Source organism: Thunnus thynnus, chromosome 11, assembly GCF_963924715.1.
Source record: "Thunnus thynnus chromosome 11, fThuThy2.1, whole genome shotgun sequence".
Classification (NCBI taxonomy): domain Eukaryota; kingdom Metazoa; phylum Chordata; class Actinopteri; order Scombriformes; family Scombridae; genus Thunnus; species Thunnus thynnus.
In genome coordinates, this window is record NC_089527.1 from 3,776,586 (window position 1) to 3,797,327 (window position 20,742).

The window sequence follows — 20,742 nt, forward strand, 5'->3', positions numbered from 1 at the left end:
GAGCCTCTGCGTCATTAGTGCGCGTCAGACAGAGGAAACGTGGGGAGAAGTGGAGCAAAAACCGGAGAGAAGAGTCTCCACGTGAATCTGTGTGAACATGGCGTCCATTCAAGAACCAGAGGTCCAGTTCGCACAGAGATTAGCTTCTAACGAGAAGCCCATCCGGAGCAAGGCGATGAAGAAACTGAGGAAATATATTAATGTCAGGTCGCAGAAAGCGGCAGGTAAGCTAACGTTAGCTAACAACAACCCGAGCAGGAACAAGCATCAAACACAGAGCTGAGTGTTAACCTGTAAATATAAGGTGTAGTAATGAGACATTAATGGGTAAACACGACAGGTTGGTTTTCAAACCAGAAACGCATGTTTGAAAGGGAACGTGTCCCAGTTCGTTGCATATTTTGGTGTTAATATGATAAACAGTAACTGTTAGCGCACACGTGTGTTAGCTTTCAGGTCAGAGGCTCATTTATCCAGCAGTGGAAGAAGTATTCAGATCCTTTACTTTAGTAAAAGAACCAATACATCAATGAAAAAAATACTCCATACAAGTAAAAGTCCTGCATGAAAAATCCTACTACAAAAGTAAAAGTAAATAAGTATTATGAGCTTGATGTAGTTAAAGTATTGCAGTAAAAGTACATAAGTATTATGAGCTTGATGTAGTTAAAGTATTGCAGTAAAAGTACATAAGTATTATGAGCTTGATGTAGTTAAAGTATTGAAGTAAAAGTACATAAGTATTATGAGCTTGATGTAGTTAAAGTATTGCAGTAAAAGTACATAAGTATTATGAGCTTGATGTAGTTAAAGTATTGCAGTAAAAGTACATAAGTATTATGAGCTTGATGTAGTTAGAGTATTGCAGTAAAAGTACATAAGTATTATGAGCTTGATGAGAAATGGAGATCCATCATCCCCCTGAAATGCCAGCAGATTATTTCAGCGTCAGACTGTTCTCTGTGTCGTCCTCCATGATGCCGCTCTGCTAACAGCAGTGTGGATTCTGCACAGCTGCTCTGATGCTCTTCTGTCAGCATGTTTTTGCTGTTCAGACTTTGTAAAATCTATCCGGTTACAATCTGAATATGCCAAAAAACAGACAAGGACTTAGACTGACACCTATTTGTGAAGAACAAATCTATTCTGGTCAAACAGGTGTTCTGGTCAAATTATGTCAAAGTTTTGATGTAAACTATGAAAGACAAAACTTTCATCAGTGGGCCTGATGTTCCTGCTGACGTTGGTTCTGTGTGCAGGTGGATTCACAGCTGACGAGCTGCTGAAGCTGTGGAAAGGTCTGTTCTACTGTCTGTGGATGCAGGACAAACCGCTGCTGCAGGTACGTTTACTGTTCAGAAAATGACGTCACTTTACTGTAATAAAGCCTTTAAAACAAGGAAAACACTTCTGCCATATCACGATATCCAAAATCTAACGATATCTCGTCTCATATCATGATATTGATCTGATATTGATCTAATATTGATCTAATATTGATCTAGTAATGATCTAGTATTGATATATTCAGCCGTGGTTTAAACAGTCTTCACTTTTCTTCTATAGGAGGAGCTCTCCAACATGATCTCCAGTCTGATCCACAGCTTCCACGGTATCGACGCACGTAAGTTTCACACGTTTGAGGTCACAGTCTCATGTGATGATGATGATGATGATGATGATGATGAACATGAGGAAGGCCTCTCATGTTTCACGGTGCTGTCGTGCTGTTTCTTGCAGAGTTCTTGTACCTGGAGAGCTTCCTGCAGACCTTCAAAAGAGAGTGGACGGGTATCGACCGGCTGCGGATGGACAAGTTCTTCCAGGTGAGTCATTGTTGATCTTATATTTGGGTCAAAACAGTATTTTTAAAGTCTGGTAAACAACCTGCTTGACTTGATGAACATGAATGAACCAAACACAAAAAGATGCACATAAGTACATTTGTGAACTCCAGTTTGAGCCGTAGGAAACGAAGGATTTTAAATGTTTAAATTGCCAATAAATCCAGATGTTTATTTCCTCTCACAGCTGGTTCGCTTCATGTTCAGACAAACGTTTGAGATACTGAAGAGGAAAGACTGGGAGAGCAGGTAACAAGACATCTTCCAAGCCTTTTTCAGGTCACATTCATGTCATAAATCAGAGCTGAAGGTGTAAACAGTCGTCTGCTGTGTTCTGTCAGTGTGGTCGGCAGGTTTCTGGAGCTGCTGACTGTGCAGCTGCTGCAGAGCGACAGCGGAGCTCCCAGCGGGCTGCAGTTCCACATCCTGGACCTCTACATGACTGAACTGGCTACTCTGGGCTCAGCAGAGGTACGGACACGGTTCTCAACACATTCTTGACATTTGTGCTCAATAACAAGCACCTGGAGGGGGGGGGGGGGGGTTGACATTTGTGTGTCGTTGGGTCCCTGCTGTGATTCATATCGGAGGTGAATTAAAGCAGGTCGGTCAGATTCAGAGTTCTGTTGCTATGGACACAAAGAAAAACATCTGAACGGCTTTTAAAAGATTGTTTTTGTCTGTGAGTCTGGAGAATGCAGCATGCAGTGAACTAAAGACGACGTACACATGGAATAAAGAGCGTCTCTGCTGATGTGAGAAGGAATTATTACAAACAACATTGTGCACAACAAAAACACATATTGATAAATTGATCACTTGTGCCACTCATGGGTCACGATCTGTCTAATTGAGCTCAGCAGGTAACAATCATTGATCGATCACATCCTGCTTTTTATTATTATTCATCAGAGCAGCACAATAGGAGGAAGAGCAGCTCGTCATCGCTCTGGACGGGGTTTAAATTACAGGAAGAGCAGCGAGTTCACTGAACTGATGGATTCAGTAGCAGAGATGCTAGAAGCAGGACTGGATGATGTCCTTTCAGACTGCATTAGTATTATCTATCTAATAATCCGGGTGTGTTTGTCCAGAGGAGGAGGGAAAAAAAATCTCAGTGGGGAAAAAAATGCAGGTTTTAATTTGAGCAGAAGGTCAAATGTGAGAAACAGTTTAGTGTTGATGTACTCTGTGTGTTCAGGAAGAAGCAGATCAACACTTCAAAGACTAAAACACACACAGCTCGATCCTGCGCTGATATCATCTCCAGCTGCTGATACGTTTGAATTTCTGTGAGATTATCCTGCGATGACACAGCAGCTTGTGTTGTCTTTGGTTTCAGTTCCTACATTTACGCTTAAAAACATCTGAGTCTCATATAGTCTCATCTTCTTTTAGAGAGAGAGACTTTATCACACAGTGCTTTAGTCCTCTGTTTGATTTAATCTGCATTTATGAAGAGACATCTCAGAAACACGTCCAACATTTGAATGAACCTCCCACCTGTTCACCTCTGCTGGGCATCAAAACACCACACAGACACACAAAGTCAACGTCAGGAAAGTGTTTCAGCGCTACGTTATGAGGAGAATATATGAGCTCAACAATGATCCTTATTGTCTTATTTCATCTAAAATGTAATTGTGTTTGTTTTCATGGCAGCTCGACGCTGATCAGAACCTGAGATTCATCGAACCGTTCTGCAAAACAGCAGCTAAAACCAAAGAGTGAGTCTTCCTCCCCTCAGCTTCCTCTGCCTCACTTATTGTAGTTCTGTCTGTCTGACAATATAAACATGTAATTAAGAATGTAAGATGCAGCTGTCAGGTAGGAAGAATAGTCTGACAAACAAAGTGTGTTAGAATCTCATCAGGAGAACATATATATTCTGATTTTTTTGAACAACAAACATTTAAATAATGAAATGAAAGTGTAAAAGGTGTACTGTGGAGTTATAATATATATAATATATATAATAGTCTGGATTTGATGCTGGTGCAGGTTGATGTTTAAAATTAATTTACTTAAAACCTGACAGTGTTGAGTTTCTGATCTCAGTAGAAACTTAAACATGAAACCAAAGAGCCTCTGTGTTATAACTGATGATGATGATGATGATGATGATGATGATGGTGTATGTCTCAGGTACACGTTAACACTGTTCATGCATGCTGATGGTGAAGCAGCTTGTTTTCATGCTAACGCTGCTAACAGCTTCCCGTCTGCTGCTTCAGTCGGACTCTTTTCAGAGCGATCTGCAGCAGCATCTTCAGCGCCATCATCGACCAGGCTCCCTACGCCATCGAAGACTTGATGAAGGAGCTGAAAGCAGCCGAGGCCTCGGACTCGGGACAGGCTTCTGAGGAGGAGGAGGAGGAGGAGGATGAAGAGGATGAAGACCAACTAAAAGAGAAAACGACAAGCAAACTCATTGGCAAGAAAGGAGCCGGGAAGCAGATCAATGGTACGTCTCCACGGAAACCGCAGAACAATTATAACCTCAAATCATTATTATCGATCACAAGTTAAGGAGGATTTTTGTGCAGCTTTTTGCAGCCGGAGCGTCTCGTTGCAGCGAAAACACCTTAAAACATAACTTTAAAAAAAAAAGAACAAAAAACAATAAGACCTCCAGGATATCAGCAGGATATCAGCAGTATTTCACTGTTTTACAACCTTCATTTTTGTTCCAAGCAAATCTGAAATGTGTGTTAATCAGATTTTAATCATTTTCATAATAGACAACAAATCACTGGTGTTTGTAAAATATCAAAACAGTGACAGATGATAAACTAACAGCTAACAGAAATCAACATATCTTCATCCAAAATGAAAGAAATATGTGATTCTCTTCAGATTTGCCTGTTAAACAACTTTTGTTCTCTCTGATCACACAAGTCGTATCAAACCAACGATTATCAATTAATCTGCTGATTATTCATTTAGTCTATAAAATGTAATTTTCAAATGTCTTGTTTTATCCAAAACCTCAAAATATTCAATTTACAGTCATATAAAAACACACAAAAGCAGCAAATCTTCACATGTTTAATCGACTAATCGTTGCAGCTCTACAATCAATCGATGTCAACAAATATTAGCTATGAAAGTTAGCAATAATGTTTAATGCAACTTTCTGTTCATTTGTTTTGCACAAATCATTAATTGGCTCTTCTGTTTTCAGGTCGTAAATCACATGAAGAAGATGATGAAGATGATGATGGTGATGATGATGAAGACGAGGATGATTTTCTTCACCTGGAAGACTCGGACACGGAGCTGCCGTGTGACGATGACATGGGACCGGTTCTACAGGTGAAGGCTTCTATCTCTATTCAACTTTATACTATTTATGATTTTAATTAAATCAGCAAAAAAGCAGAAAATTAATTGACAACTATATCAATAATCAAGTAATAGTCATTTTTAGAAGCAAATATGCATATTTATTAAAAATAAATGTATAAAAGTCTAATTTTTTTTAATTTCCTGGGTCACTCTCGGGCCTCCGTACGGCTTCATTTTGAGAACAAAAGATGTCAGAACAAAAAGCAGAATAACATTAATATGCAGAACACGTTCAGTCTCATAACGTTTCCTTCATTGTCACATCGTCCTTGAAACCAGATGACTCTCTTCTCACAGCTGTAATTACTGAACATGAAGCCGACCAGATGTTCACTGTGGAGAATAAATGTTGTCTGAAGTCTCTACAAACTGATGATGTGAAGGAAAATCACTGTGAAAACTTTCAGTAAAACAAAGTGTTGCAGCTTAACGAGGGCCGATCACTGTGTTTATTCTCTGATCTTCTTTCCTTCATGGATCAACTTTTCCTCAGAACAGTTTCTCTGCTGTGTTTATTACTCATCATGTCGTCATGTCTAATGATCGTTGTGATATCTGTGTCGTAGTTCGATTACGCCGCTCTGGCTGACAAGCTGTTTGCTTTAGCGAGCCGCAGCAGCACACCGAGCTACAACCGACAGAGACTCTACAAAATCATCAAAGTGTGAGTAGAATGAATGTGTCACCAGCTGAAAACCATGAGAACCATAGTGTTTAAAGGACGGGTTCACCATTTTATAAGTGTGTCTTAAAAGAACAATATCATTCCTCCTGTTCATACTGACCATTAGAAGATCCCTTCATAATGACCTTACAATGGAAGTGATGGAGGACAAAATCCACAGTCCTCCTTCTGTGCAAAAAATGTTTTTTAAAGTTTATCTGAAGCTAATAATGAGTCAAATCAGACTGCTGAAGCCTCATATAAGCTTAACAGGGACTTTTAAATGACTGTGTGGACACACTGTGGATTTTGGCCTCCATCACTTCCATTGAAAGAACATTTGAAGGATCTTTTAATATCCAGTATGAACAGGAGGAATGATTACAGACACCTGACTGCTGGTTTAAGACACAAATCTATCCCTTAATGTAAAGAGATGTATTAATTAATCATTTGTTTTCCATATTTCAACCAAAACACTACAGAAGTGCTCTTTTATGGATGTAGTATTTATAGATGATAACATATTCTCTTCTTCTTCTCTCTCTGTGTTTCATGTTGCATCACAGACTGCGGGACCTCAGTGAAGGTAGGAGCTGATGATCACACCTCTTCTCTCGTCACAGCTGTTTTTATATCTATGAAAACAGAATCATTTTTTTGACTCGGTCTCACTCCAGTTTCTCTCTTGATTTTCCCGTCAGGCGTCTTTCCTCAGGATGAGTATCCGGATGAGGTCTCCACAGATGAGGATGACGACATGTTTGGAAGCAGGAAGAGGATGAAGAGGGGAGGAGGCCACACGGAGGAGGATGAGGAGGAGGGAGCCCCAGCAGCCAAGAAAAGAAAAGGTGCTTCATGACGTCACATTCACCTCCCAACTGTGCACAACGGTCTGAAAATGTGTTTAGACACCAGCTTCTTTTTGCATATAAATATCTTTAAGACATTTTCTTCAGATTTGAGAAGTCACCCTAAACGTTCCCCGACGTGATCAGCAGTAAAACCGCTCCGCGCTGGTTGTGCCGTTGTTCTCCCATCAGGAGAGCGATGGCGTCCAACTGGGCCGCTTGAAGTTGCCACCGATCGCTGCGCTCAAAGTTCAAATAATTTCAACTTTGACCTCAGCTGTCGTTGACCTTTCAAAACGCAACCAAGCGAATTTCTTCTGAAAGCAGCTTAAAGTTCATGATCAGCTGAATTCTCCTTGTTATTCATATAATAACACAACATGCACTAAAGAGTTCAGGCCATTCAGGACCATTTAAAGGACGATTTCACTATTTTTATCTCAATGACCAAACTACAAATTATTCACAAAAGGGCAGATTTATAATCTAATAAGAATGTTGTAGTTTTAGGCTCTTCTTAATGCTTTGATATTAGATGTATCAGTGTTACAACTGCGTCTTCTGTGCTACAATTTCGCTTCTATACAAACCAGTAAGCGTCCAGTTTGCCACCTACAGACTTGTTGAGCTGCTGAACAATCAGTGTTAAAGCTTTTTAATGACCACACATGTTGGATTTGTGTCTCTGCTACTTCAGGGAAGAAAAAGGAGGCGCTCAAACAAAGTAAGGACTCTGGAAAAGACGACAGCGAAGCAGCAGACGTGACTTCTTATGATGACGACAAAAAGAAGAAGAGGAAGAAGAAGAAGAAGAAGAAAGCAGGACAGGCTGGAGAGCAGACTGCAGCTGTAACTCAGAGTACAAATAAAGAGACTGAAGCACAGACGCAAAACTCCGTCTCATCTGTTAAAGTCACAGAAGCAGCGACACCAGACGGCCAATCAGAAACTCTGCTGCTCGTGGAGGCAAAGAAACAACCAGCAGTTACAGTCACAGAGCCGGAGATGTCTTCTGACGCCGCCGCCGCCGACGCCTCGGGGAAGAAAAAGAAGAAGAAGAAGAAGGCCCTGAAGGCTGAGAAGAAGATGGAGGAAACTGAGGCTGAGATCACGTCAGTCGGTAGTACGGTTAAAGAGACTGAAGCAGGTTCACAAGCAGACGATTTAGAGAAGGAAGCACAGACACAAAACTCTATTTCAACTGTTAAAGTCACAGAAGCAGCGACGCCAGACGGCCAATCAGAAACTCTGCTGCTCCTGGAGGTAAAGAAACAACCGGCAGTTACAGTCACAGACGAGGACCAATCAGAAACCCTTTCAAAGAAGAAGAAAAAGCGGCAGACTTCAGAGCTTAAACCTGAGGCAGCAGGTGAGCAGCAGACCGCTGTTACCCAGGAAGTAGCAGCTACAGCAGTGACGCCAGAGCCGGAGATGTCCTCTGACGCCGATGTCGCCGCCTCGGGGAAGAAAAAGAAGAAGAAGAAGGGGCTTGAGGCTGAATCGCAGGTGAATGCAGAAGCAGAGACTGAAGCTACAACCCCCGCCAAGAGGAAGAAGAAGGGCCTGAAGGCTGAGAAGAAGACGGAGGAAGCTGAGGCTGGATCACAGGTGACCGACTCTGAGATCACGCCAGTTGGCGAAGAAGCATCACAAGATACCGCCGCAGTACCGCTTAAAAAGAAGACAAAGAAGAAGAGCATGCAGGCTGTGAAAACGGACCAGGACAAGGTGGAAACAGATCAAACACCTGAAGACACAACACTTGAATCTTCAGCCGCTGCAGATCAAAGTGCTGCAACACCACTGAAGAAGAAAAGGAAAAAAAATCTAAAAGAATCCAAGTCTGTGGCGCCAGTGGGAGGAGAAGAAGAAGAAGAAGAAGCAGCAGCGGCGACAGAAACCCCTCAGGTGGTGGAAGAAGAGAAGCTGCTGCTTGATATCACCACGACAACACCAGCGAGGAAGAAGAAAAAGAGTCAGAAGCAGGCGGCTGGCGGTGTAGACGAGGAGGGTGACGCTGAGGCGGCGCCTTCCTCCGGGAAACCAACGAAGAAGAAGAGGAAGATCCCTGTGACGTTTGAGTATGAGGCTGATGAGATGGAGGCGGCTACATCGATCAACGGCCTCGCAGAAGAAGCGACGGTGAGCGTTTAACGAGATGAAACGGTTAAAATTACATGAAAAGAACTTATTGATCAGGTGAAATTTTGAAGATAGTTGATTGATTAGTTGTTCGGTCTATAAAATGTCTATAAAACAACTCAAAGATATTCAGTTTACTGTCATAGAAGAGTAACGAAACCAGAAAATATTCACATTTAAGAAGCTGGAATCAGAGAATTTGGCCTTTTTTTTTGTCTTGCAAGATAACTTCAAACGATTAATCGATCATCAAAATAATAGACGATTAATTTTCTGTCTAAAATCTGAAAACTGCAGGATGTTGAAGAGCCGTTCACGCCTCTCAGCACTAAAAAGTCACAAAAGAAGGCGAAGACGTCGTCAGGATCAGACTTTGTCTCCTTTCAAAACAAAGCTGCAGTCCCGACGCCGCTGTTCTGCAGGACCAAGGGAAGCCCCGCCACCCCGCTGTCCAAGAAGAAGAAGGTAAATCAATCAATCAATCAATCAATCAATCAGTTACTTTATTTGTCTCTAAGGGGCAGATGGTTGTGGAGCAGCAGAAGATTTATATTTAAGTAATATTAGTCAGTGATTTTATAGGTTTTAAGAAATATTTGAGTCTTTGTTGTTTTTTTTGTTGATAGAGTTCTATTGGTCTGTTTGATATCTGGAATTTCTCAAAAAGCGTTAATTTAATTTAATTATTAAATTAATGTTAATTAATTTGATTTATTGATTGGGACAGTGTACAGTTTTAAACATTAAAGATGCACCGGAGTTAGCTCGAAGCTAATTTGCATCCGTAGTCCATTACAATCAAAACATACAACAAACAGCACAAAGCAAAACAAACAAACAAACAAACAAACCCACACAGAACACATCATACAAAATACAAAGCTACACACAACAGCACAGTCTTTAGTTGAATGTATTGACTGAACTGCAGTTCTTCATATCATCAGGTAGGACGTTCCACTGAGCTTTCACAGAGACAGCTGACTGCTCATAATGGTCTGGTACAGTCTTGTTTAGAGGATATTCGGGAGGATCTAATAGAACTTACTGAGCAAGTGAACACAAAGTCACATAGTGGAGGAGTCCAAACCATTTAACATTTATAAACTAGGCACAAATATGAGAATAATCTAAAATTGTCAAAGCTCAGTAAATTTCTCCAGAACCCTTCAGTGATGGAAATGCATCGGCTTTTTGTCCATTAAATTGTTTTTAAATTAAAATGTCACTGCCGCAGCGTGTGAACACTTGACCAGTTTTCCCAGATAGAAACTTTTGCATGTCATCAAAAAAAAAAAAAAACAACCCACAGAAATGACAAAATAAATAAATATTCAGTTTAAACCTCCAGAACGTGTTTTACAGGATTTATGAAACCTTTCATTTCATTTCAAGACCATAAAAATACACTGAAGGAAAATGATTCGCTGTGTTTGTGTTTACATGAAGAAAAGCTTCAAACTGCACAGCTGTTAATGATGCTGAACCCACATGTTGAACACTGTTACCAATAATTACGCTGCTATTTATGTATTTAATGGCTCCACTTAAAGCTGCACTGCTGTTAAAACACTGTTGACTCATCAGACTGAACGGCTGGAAAAGACTCACACAGGGTTGCAGGTCTTACCGGTGTCGTGCAGGTCTTACCGGTGTCGTGCAGGTCTTACCGGTGTCGTGCAGGTCTTACCGGTTTCGTGCAGGTCTTACCGGGGTTGTGCACGTCTTGCCAGTGATGTGCAGGTCTTTCCAGTGTTTTGCTGCATGACAGCTTGATGGAGTTCAACGCTGTTAAATCAGGCAGACGACTTGAAGTGTAACTACTGATACTGACAGAGAGACTGTTTGTTTGTTTCTGGTTTATTCCTTCATTCCTTTTTTTTATTCTGACCTGATGAAGTTTATTTCCTGGTCAAAGAACTTTGTCAGAACCTGAGTGCTGAATATAAGACTCCTCTCTCACCTGGCATTCAAGATTTGTCAGAAATCTTTTTATTGAACCTCACAAAGGATGAAGCAGTATAAATATAAAGCAAACCTCCACTTTTCAAACGTAATATAAATAAACATGGTCTTTTATTTGGGCCAGTACGGTGGCTCGTTTTACTGTCTGAGTGTCGAGTCAAAGTATTTTGGTCTATAAGGTGACAGGATACTAGTGTAGAATCTAAAAACAGTACAGTAGTGAAGTGTTGGGGAGGAAAAAATCCATAAAGAGTTTCAAACATGATCCACAGAGACAGACTTTGCAGCAGCTGGCTGTGGTCGAGTGATCGATTCAGTCCCACCTGTAAACTGATCAGATTCTTTCACGTCTCTCCTGTAATACAGCAAACTTCCTCTTCTTCTTCTTCTTTACTGTGCAGCTAATGTTGAACTGTATCATGTGACTCTTCTTCTGTCTTGATTTCACAGAAGAGCCAAACTCCCAAATCAGAATCCAAGAAGGTGACCTTTGGCCTCAAGAATAATAAAACAGCTGGTAAGAAACTGATGATTATAATAATGATTATAATAAATATGTATTGTGTGTGTGTGTGTGTGTGTGTGTGTATATATATCACTTTATTATAAACACCTATGCAATCCAGTACAACAGCTCTGCCCTAAATTCTACTTTTTTTGTCACTTAATTTTTTTAAATTATTGATTGAGTTTCCATCAGGTGTATATCAACGTATTGATACCTTTCATGGCCGGCACAAAACATTTAATCAAGAAACTACATGTTCCAAAATAATAAAATAATTTTAAAAAATAGAAATAATGATTATAAAATAATAACAAATCAAGAAAATGTAGGTAAAGAAGAATTACATAAAATCAATACATCAGCAGTTACGCTATTTAATAAATTAAAATTAAAATTCAGCAGCTTTATAATATTTATACATTTTTAACATGTTTAACTTCTGAATCTCAAACCTCCTGAACTTAAAGGTATGTTGTTTTTATATTTAGTATATTTTAAAAAGTTATTCTGTATGTTTTTACTCATCAAAGCAAATTCAATAAAATTCATAAAGTTTAAACGTTGTGAGCTGATTAATCGATTAGTAGATCGACTGAAGATTAATCGCCATGAATTTAGATGATTGTTATATTTTTCTGTCTTCAGGTTTATTTATCTTCTACTGCAGTAAAGTTGAATATCTCTGGGTTTGGGGCTGTGATATTTGGAGATGGTGTAACGGACATTTTTCAGATCAGTTAATCAATTAAATGTGAAAATAATTAGCAGATTAATTAATAATGAAAATAATCTGTAGTTGCAGCTTTTGTACAAATTCAAACCACAGCTGCGACTGTGAACAAAGATCTTTCTAATTATTCAAGATCGTTTATTCGGTAACCATGGTAACACGCATGCAGCTCATGTGCTGCTAAGCCTCAGTGAGAAGAGAGCGAAACCTAGCAACCACACAGTGCATATCCAGCCCATAATATTCAACACAAGACATCTCATTATCACCTTTTCTCTGTCAGTTATTATTTCTGACTCATTTGTTTTTGTTGCACTAAAGAAGATAATTAAACACAGCAGACTCATTAATTAACAGTCACTCACCAGTTTCTGACCCTTCAAGTCCTCGCAGCTCTGATGATGCAGGATGATGTCACCAAAACTGTCCAATGAATGAGCTACCTGTCGATCCATTTGACTGTTTCTAGTTCATTTCATGTTCATGAGGTGAAAACATGAAATGAACCAGAAATAAAAGATGTGTGTTCTGTGGTCCGGACCAGCTGAGCTGAACTGCAGGTGTGAAAACGACGAGCTCAGTTGTCACCTTCTTCTTCTTTAGTCTGAGGCCATTTTCAGACATGAGATATGAAACATTGCTGCTTCATCAAGCTGTTAAAGTGACAGATTTTTATCATTCAGACTACAGCTGGGCATCAGTACTCGATACCTTAACTCAGTACCGTTCAGTACCATGCATTCGATCCTTTTAGTACCCAGATTTAGAAAACAAAACGCTTGCAGCCGATCACTGCTAGCGTTCCTCGATTTAATGCAACGTGTGATTGGCCGACTACAGCAGCAGCTATGACCCAAACCGTCTGTAGCGGTGAATTCGAGCGCTGTGTATTTGAAGGAGTTGACAAAAATAAATATTTTAATCATTTGAACACTTTCAAAATATATTTGTGTTAAAAAAAAAAAAAAATCATGTGGACTTTTTTTTAAACAATATCCAACCCTGATCCACACAGACGTGTTTCTTTACAGCTTTATTCAGACATGACGGGACGTTTATGAAGAGAGAGAGATGATGGCGACGAAGGAGACTTGTTTTGCATCACTGACAGATTTAAAAACTTCTTTTGCTGTTAATCCTTAATTAATGAGCATCACTCAGCAGCGCTCCTCACAGTGAATCCACTGACACATTTTCACATCAGTTGGAGAAGATTCTGCCGCCTGTTTTTTATCAAATCCGACACACACGATCAGTGAACGACAGTGATGAAGTGAAGCTGTGATACTTGAGTCTGACACAATTTTTTAATGTGAAAAGTATGTTGTTTCTATTTTAAATGAGAAAGCAAACATGTTTTTGGAAAGTTGTGTCAGAACTTATTAAAACTAGAGCTCCAACCAATGATTATTTTTATCATTAAAGTGACTCATGTGCTCATTCAGACATGAGACCCACGTGTTAAATCACCATCAGATTAATGTGAAGGGATGCATGAATGAAAGGAGCTTAAGGCCCGACAACCAGCTAGAGCCAAAGATTTGTTTTTATGAATCCTCTTAGTAGTGTTTCAACTGGATTAGGAAAAAAAAATCTTCCACAAAAGACTGATCAGTAATTTGAATCTAAAGCTGAACGGTTAAAAACTTTAGACTCAGTTGAATTATTTACATTTTGTCTGACTGTGTTTGTTTGTTTTTCATCGTGCAGAGTTTAGGAAGACCGATCGCAGCCTGCTGGTGAGTCCAGACGGGTCGTCACGAGTGCCCTTTGACCCCCAACAGAAACCCAAGTGTGGGGTGTTGAAGTCTCCTCCCACGCTACGCTCCGCCAGCGTCAAGAACACCCCCAACAGGAAGAAGAGCTTGACGACTCCGAAGAGCACGCCTAAACGCCGACCGTCCGCAGCCGACTTCTTCTAACGTCTCACGCTTGATGGACTGTAGATGCGGATGTAAATCTCTCTGAACTCTTTCGGAGACTGGTTTAAAACATCCTGTTTTTGGAGAGATATATAAAAGTATTTTTATGTTTATCTGATGCGATTTGCCTCTTTGAGTGACATTTTAATAAAGTTACTCAATTTCACTTTTTCCAATTATATCACATTTTCTGTTTGTGTTTCTGAGTTTAATACAACATATTAGTGATAATAATGCAAAAAATTTTTGTATGTGAAGAAATTATATTTTGGGGGGGGAAATATGCTTTTATACTTTTAAGGAGAAAAAGTTTGCATTTTTAACTTGAGTAAAATTCAGTTAATGCAAAGTGTCAGAACATATTAAAAACAAAGAATGGTGTATATGTACATCTGTATATCTCAGAGGTGCCCTGTGGAGTTCTCATGCAAACATACTCACCAAAACAATTTGTATCCTTGAGGTCTAAGAAAAGTGTGGAATGCATCTCCTTCCTTGTAAAACATTTGCAAAGTTGATTTTTAAATCCTGAATTTTTTTTTTTACATCTGTTCACTATTGATGGAAGAAGTATTCACATCCTCTACTTAAGGGATGTTTAAGGGTTCCTTCATGGAGCTGGAGTGACTGCTGGGGGGAAAGGCAGGCTTCCTCTGGGGTGCTGGTCCAGCTGTTCACCCAGTGGTGTCCCTAGATGAGTGGAGGAAAATCCTCTTCAACCAGGGCGTTAAATCTGTTGTCCTGGAATAACACAATGGAACAGGGACTCTTCTTGCTGTGTTTGCTTTTTGGATGGTGGTCCAGAGCCCTGTTTGCTGGGGGGGTAGAGCACCTAGTTTGCTGCATGCGTCTCCAGCTTGGTTCTGAGCATAGCACAGTAGAGTTGAGTTCCCCTCCAGCTGCGATAGAAATAAATATGTTGTTTTTCAATGAAACGGTGGTACGGCATGGTGAGCCTCTCCCAAGTGTGCTGTGCAGCTGGAGTGTAAATAAGTCGTGCAAAGATATTCAAGTAGAGCCCCCCAGAATATAAATATAGACCTGGAAATGTGCAGAATGTGTCCTCTTTAATATGCAGGGAAATCAGGGATGTAGTTTTTCAGTTTCTATACACATCATTCACATTCATATGATTCACTGTCTGCTGTAATCGTGTATTTAATAAGTGGCCTGTAGAGCTCCCTGATGTCTATAGAACACAAGCTGCTCAATGACCTCCACCACCCTCTGTACCACATCAGGTAAACAGGTATTTATTGCTGCCACATCACATCAGCTAATGGTACATTACTACCTGGTTTCCCAGCAGCGTTCTCATCAAGTCCAGCACTAATGAAATCTTGGTGTGCTGTGCTCTGCTGAAGTGTGAGGCGATCACTTTAAAGCAGTCATAGTTTGACATACTCAATACCTGCTTGGTTAGTGTATTTTTTTATTTCTAATTGTTTTTATTGAGTTTTCAGTAAGAAAGAGAGAAAACAAAAGGTACCAAAAGAGAACAATTGCATAATTACAGTACATGGATACAATATCCTGCACAACTTGCATACATGAATTAATTACATTTGTAATGTCAACAGAATGAACAAATGGAGACTACAATGGACATGGAAGCACGGGCTACTAAACTAAAGTGTTTACATCATATTAGCTTGCATAATAGTCTAAAAAGGGGTACCCAAGAGCCCTGAACTGTGCATCTGATTTTTTTTTCTTGTTAGAGAACTGACATTATCCCAAGAATCCAGGTAAGAAGAATAAGCTGTCGGATTTGTAATGTTGAGAATGAAAATGGGACTGTGGTAACTTTTACTCAAACAGCCCATCAGTGAAAAGGTCCGCCACACAATGTATTCCCTTCCCAGACCAGATCTGAAAAGCTGCATCTATCAAAGGTTTAAAAAGGGGGTCGAGGTAAAAGACATAAGACACCAAGGCTTGCATATGGCCAAAGTGTTTAAAGTGTTTTATATGCAGGGTGCCTCTGACGATAGGATTATCCATATGGACCCCCACATCTCATCTTTGTGTTGAATGGATATAAATTAATTCATGTTTTTCTTCTCAATTTGGCCTCATTTGTTAGTCTAGGAAAGGTCTTCACACTGAACTGAGGGGTGAGAGACCTTCTTCTTTGAGTCAGAACTCAGTAAAACTGATATATATATATATATATATATATATATATATATATATATATATATATATATATATATATATATATATATATATATATATATATATATATATACACACACACACATATGATGTGCATTGCTAATAAATGTCCATAAAGCTGCTTAGAAATCATAGAAAAAAGATGCTCCCATATGTGGATTGCAAACAAGCAAGGAGATGTTGTTCCATCATGTCTTACTATGGGCTGAAACTTCAGCTCTGCAGAAAGCAGAAACAGAAAAACTAACAGATTGGTTTACATTGTGAATGTAATGATAGCTTATAAATTAATAAATGATATTTACTTAATTTATGTACGTAAGTGGCACACTGTCAGTTTGTTTTTACCATGTAGTGTTATTATGCAAATAGCTTATAGGCTTAGCCTTAAAAAAACATATGGTTGAGTGGTTGGTTTACTCTGCTATTAGAAAATCTGATGTGATGTAGCTGCATGTTCAATGCTGCATATGTTCAGTGAGTAAGTTGGACCAGGACCAGTTAGACCAGTTAGACTCCAGGTTTGACATTGCTTTCATGCAACAGTTGTGCATTGATGTTATTGGGAAAATCCCTGCAGCATTAAATGAATAAATAATGTTGCAGCTCGCCTCCACCACCTTATTTCTTGAGTCTATCATATGTAAACAAGAGTACACAAAACCAGCAGCCTGCTATCAATACAATGAATGATAGACTAATACTAATACTAATACTAATACTAATACTAATACTAATACTAATGAGATCTTCAAACAAGAGTAAAAAACTGTTATGGTTGATCTACAGATCACTTTGGTTCTTGCACATCTAAATTAATATTTCTGGCTCCTCATCAGTTTCCTTCAGTATCAAAGTAAAGCAGTGATGTCTGTAGATTCATGGCTACACTGCAAATTGAGAATAAAAATAAACTGATAATAAATAATTCTGGATACTTTTAGTGGCGCCATTTTGTCAACATGTAAACAAATATAGGCCAAAAATCAAGTTGCAGCCCACAGCTAACTTGCTGAATCCATGGCAACACTATACTTCCTGTTTATATCCCCCTAAAGCATTATGGGAACTGATGTTCTAAAATTGAGAGCATGATTATCCATCAGTGATGTGTAAGTATGTCTGTTGTGAAATAAAGGTGGCTGGTGTTTGCTACCGACTGGTATCTGTCAGAATAAAGAGCAGCCAATAGCAGAGAAGCTGTTCAGTTGTAGCTGCTTTCACCAGCAGATGGCAGCATTATTCTGTTGCTGTTGGAAACTGTGATTGACTGACCTGCTGCATGTAAAGTCATTCTGGTTTCTGAGATGTACCTGCACAGGTGACTCAACAAGTCTCAACAGTATGCCTGCATGAAGACTCTGGACAATAAATCTAATCTGTTTAATTTGTATGATAAAGAATGACTTATTGAATAACTAACTGTAACTAATGTTAAATCTTTGTTTTGAAATCAAATATCGCTGAACTGTAGGCAGTAACGATGGGAAAATGTTTTAATGCTCTGTTAAAAGATGCTGAAAATGAAAATAAAAATACATTATGAATGTGTCCTTTCAATGATGTTTACAGCTACAGAAAACTGAACTAAACTGAACTAAGAGTGTGTATGAGAGAGTCATTTCTGTGGTGCATTCACATGCTGGTGTGATAAAACATTAAGACGTTCAGGATTGCATCTTTTCAAAACAGTCAAAAATTAAAGTTATCTACCTACCATCAGTAGTATGTAGTAGGTGGCTCCAAATACAGCTTATGAGTTGTTAACAGCTCCACCAAATAGTGATTTTTAAACTTCTCACATGGTTTCATTTCAATAAATGTTCAAATGATCCAATATTTCAGCAAAAATCAAAGATTAGAGAAAAAGTCCAAAAACTGAAAACAGATTTGTGTATCAGAACTTTGTTTTTTCTTCTTTCCTCTCCCATTAATCATCTCACCACCCCTCAGATTTATCTGATGACCCTTTGAGGGGCCCGACCCCTAGGTTGGGAACCACTGGACTAAACTAGCTAACTGTATATAAAGTAGTGTAAACTAGCTCCACCTCCAGCAGCTACAACAGTAACATGCTGCTCTAACACTGATGCTTCACTATTAATAATCTAATGATGTCATATATAATAATATATCAATCAGAGGGACCAAACCACTACTTTTACTGCAATACTTTAACTACATCAAGCTCATAATACTTATGTACTTTTACTGCAATACTTTAACTACATCAAGCTCATAATACTTATGTACTTTTACTGCAATACTTTAACTACATCAAGCTCATAATACTTATGTACTTTTACTGCAATACTTTAACTACATCAAGCTCATAATACTTATGTACTTTTACTGTAGTAGGATTTTTCATGCAGGACTTTTACTTGTAATGGAGTATTTTTACATTGCTGTATCGGTACTTTTACTTCAGTAAAGAATCTGAATACTTCCACTGCTGCTTTTGGACACAACTCTAAATGAATGCTAATGTCTGCTGGATGTGTAAATAAACAGCTGTTGTTCATCATTTGTTCTGACTGTACAGTTACTGAAACAGGAAGTGGGCCTCCGCTCCTCAAACATTGTTGAAATAATTAAGACTTATTGGTGTGAAATGATCTTGGCTTTCCCTGTTCCTCCAGCACTGGCGGCACATTGAATACAGTCCTTCGTTTTGATGAGAACATGAGTTATGAATCAGAACCGTCATCACCTGGTGCAGGATTACAGCTGAGCAGATTGTCCTTTTTCTTCCTCAGAGGCCTCAGAAATTGAAAAGCACTATGATCCCAGGATATGTGACTGCCGGAGCCTGTGAACAGCACACAAGGGACAGAGGATTAAAGGGAATTATTCTAAATAGCAGGATATAATCTTTCTTGCGTGTAATTGGTCTGTTATAGTACTGCTCCAAACTAATAAAGGGTGATGCAGGAAATGGTTGAGTAATCACTGAGGCACTTGGTTTACGCAGCTGGGTTGACCAAAGGATCTTCTAATGGTCGGTATGAACAGGAGGAACGAACGAAGAGACTTCAAGCAGCAACTTTACAATGTTGACATACTTATTGTAATGTTTACTCTTATTGTCAAGTGGGCTACATAACAAAACAATGTGCAGAATGCTACAGCTTTATTTCACATCTGCTTTCATATCTGCATGATGTCATCAGGACGTCTGATTAAACTCATAATAATTATTCCATCCACATTACTGAGTGACATTAATATCTCAGACCGCAGAGGAAATAGAGGCCAATTAAATCAGGTAGATCTTTTCAAAAAGCGATGATTGATAATCACCTTAACATTTAATAATAATTATGAGATCAGGAAGTCACGATTAGGAGATAAGGCCTCCAATTTGTTTCCTCTGGTGAATGCAATGTGCTTCCATACAACACAAAGCTGCACTACGGAATGTTAATCAACTTAAATGTTAAGTGAGAGAAAGCCTGCCTATCCCTGTTAACGAGCAACGATGTCGTCACCTCAGTGTCTGCACTCGCTGCATGCAGAGCAGAGCCTTTACTCAAGTATTCTCACACTGTTTGGTTTGTGAATCAGAATTTAAGTTGTCTTCCTGTTTCCATCATTCAGCAATTATGTTTGAGTTTTGCAAGATAGTTTAAAGTTATCTTAGTGTTTTAGTCTTAATTGGCTCCTAATTGCTTGATTGACTGATGTGCTTCACAGTTGTATAACTGTAAACTATAGTAATGTGAAGGTGCAATAATGTGCATTAATGTTTGTAAGTTATGTAGTTAATTTCAGCACTGAGATGAAGATGATAATACATGAAGATTGCTAAAACGACTTGTGATTTAAAGGGCTGCAGTAATTAACTTTGTTGCTCAAATATCAAGTTAATTCACATTTATGTTATTACACATCATATGTTGTTATTTTCTCCTCTGTAGACCACAAACATAATCACACTCATAACCATCCTGCTGTCGACATTTAGTATATAATATATATTATACATCTGTCAGCTGCTCTGCCTACAATAAATGACCTGAGGAGTGTTTGCTGCGTACAGTTGTTTACATTTTAACTGTAACTGAACATGAGACAAACAGTGAAGATGTGAGTGTGTGTGGACACAGATACAACATGGTTTCATTGTGCTGTTGTGGCACCAACTTGGATTGAAATGTCTGCTTGAATACATTTTGTTGCTTGGACTAGAAGAAGTATTCAGATCCTTCACTTAAGTAAAAGTAGAAATACCACAATGTAAAAATACTCCATTACAAGTAAAATTCATACAATTAGAATCCTACTTAAGTAAAAGTACACAAGTATTACCAAGTTATACTTAATACCAAGTATTACAGGTTCATTTAAAAGCTGCCTGTTGTTTTAGGGTTAATACAGAGTTAAAAAGTTGTAAACGTATCCTCAGGGATCTACTGACTGCAAGTTGGATGATATTGCTGAAACACAGTAAAAACGACAATATATCTGTCATTCATGGTGAAGGGTTGATGTGTCGTAACAACACTGTTTTTGTTTGTTTTTTAGATTAATTTTCTATTATTACTATTATAATTCTTATTATAGCTTATGTTTGCTTATTATTTAATT

General features: G+C 38.9%; 1 protein-coding gene across 1 annotated transcript; it reads left to right on the plus strand.

Moving 5' to 3' along the window:
• LOC137192286 (ribosomal RNA processing protein 1 homolog B-like) lies at positions 1-14,140 on the plus strand. The gene is made up of 16 exons (XM_067602847.1): positions 1-224; positions 1,260-1,342; positions 1,567-1,624; positions 1,741-1,826; positions 2,032-2,093; positions 2,186-2,315; positions 3,507-3,571; positions 4,079-4,308; positions 5,029-5,159; positions 5,759-5,856; positions 6,426-6,445; positions 6,561-6,707; positions 7,405-8,849; positions 9,147-9,314; positions 11,265-11,331; positions 13,763-14,140. The coding sequence occupies exons 1-16, from the start codon at positions 98-100 to the stop codon at positions 13,972-13,974; spliced, it is 3,129 nt and encodes a 1,042-aa protein (XP_067458948.1). The 5' UTR covers positions 1-97; the 3' UTR covers positions 13,975-14,140.
• Positions 14,141-20,742: the final 6,602 nt, after the last annotated feature.

Excerpts from the sequence above, each read along its gene's own strand:
- LOC137192286 (XM_067602847.1), top strand. The coding sequence starts at position 98 with ATGGCGTCCATTCAAGAACCAGAGGTCCAGTTCGCACAGAGATTAGCT. Across the intron at positions 1,343-1,566 it reads AGGACAAACCGCTGCTGCAG|GAGGAGCTCTCCAACATGAT; the intron begins GTACGTTTACTG and ends TTTCTTCTATAG. Across the intron at positions 5,857-6,425 it reads CTCTACAAAATCATCAAAGT|ACTGCGGGACCTCAGTGAAG; the intron begins GTGAGTAGAATG and ends GTTGCATCACAG.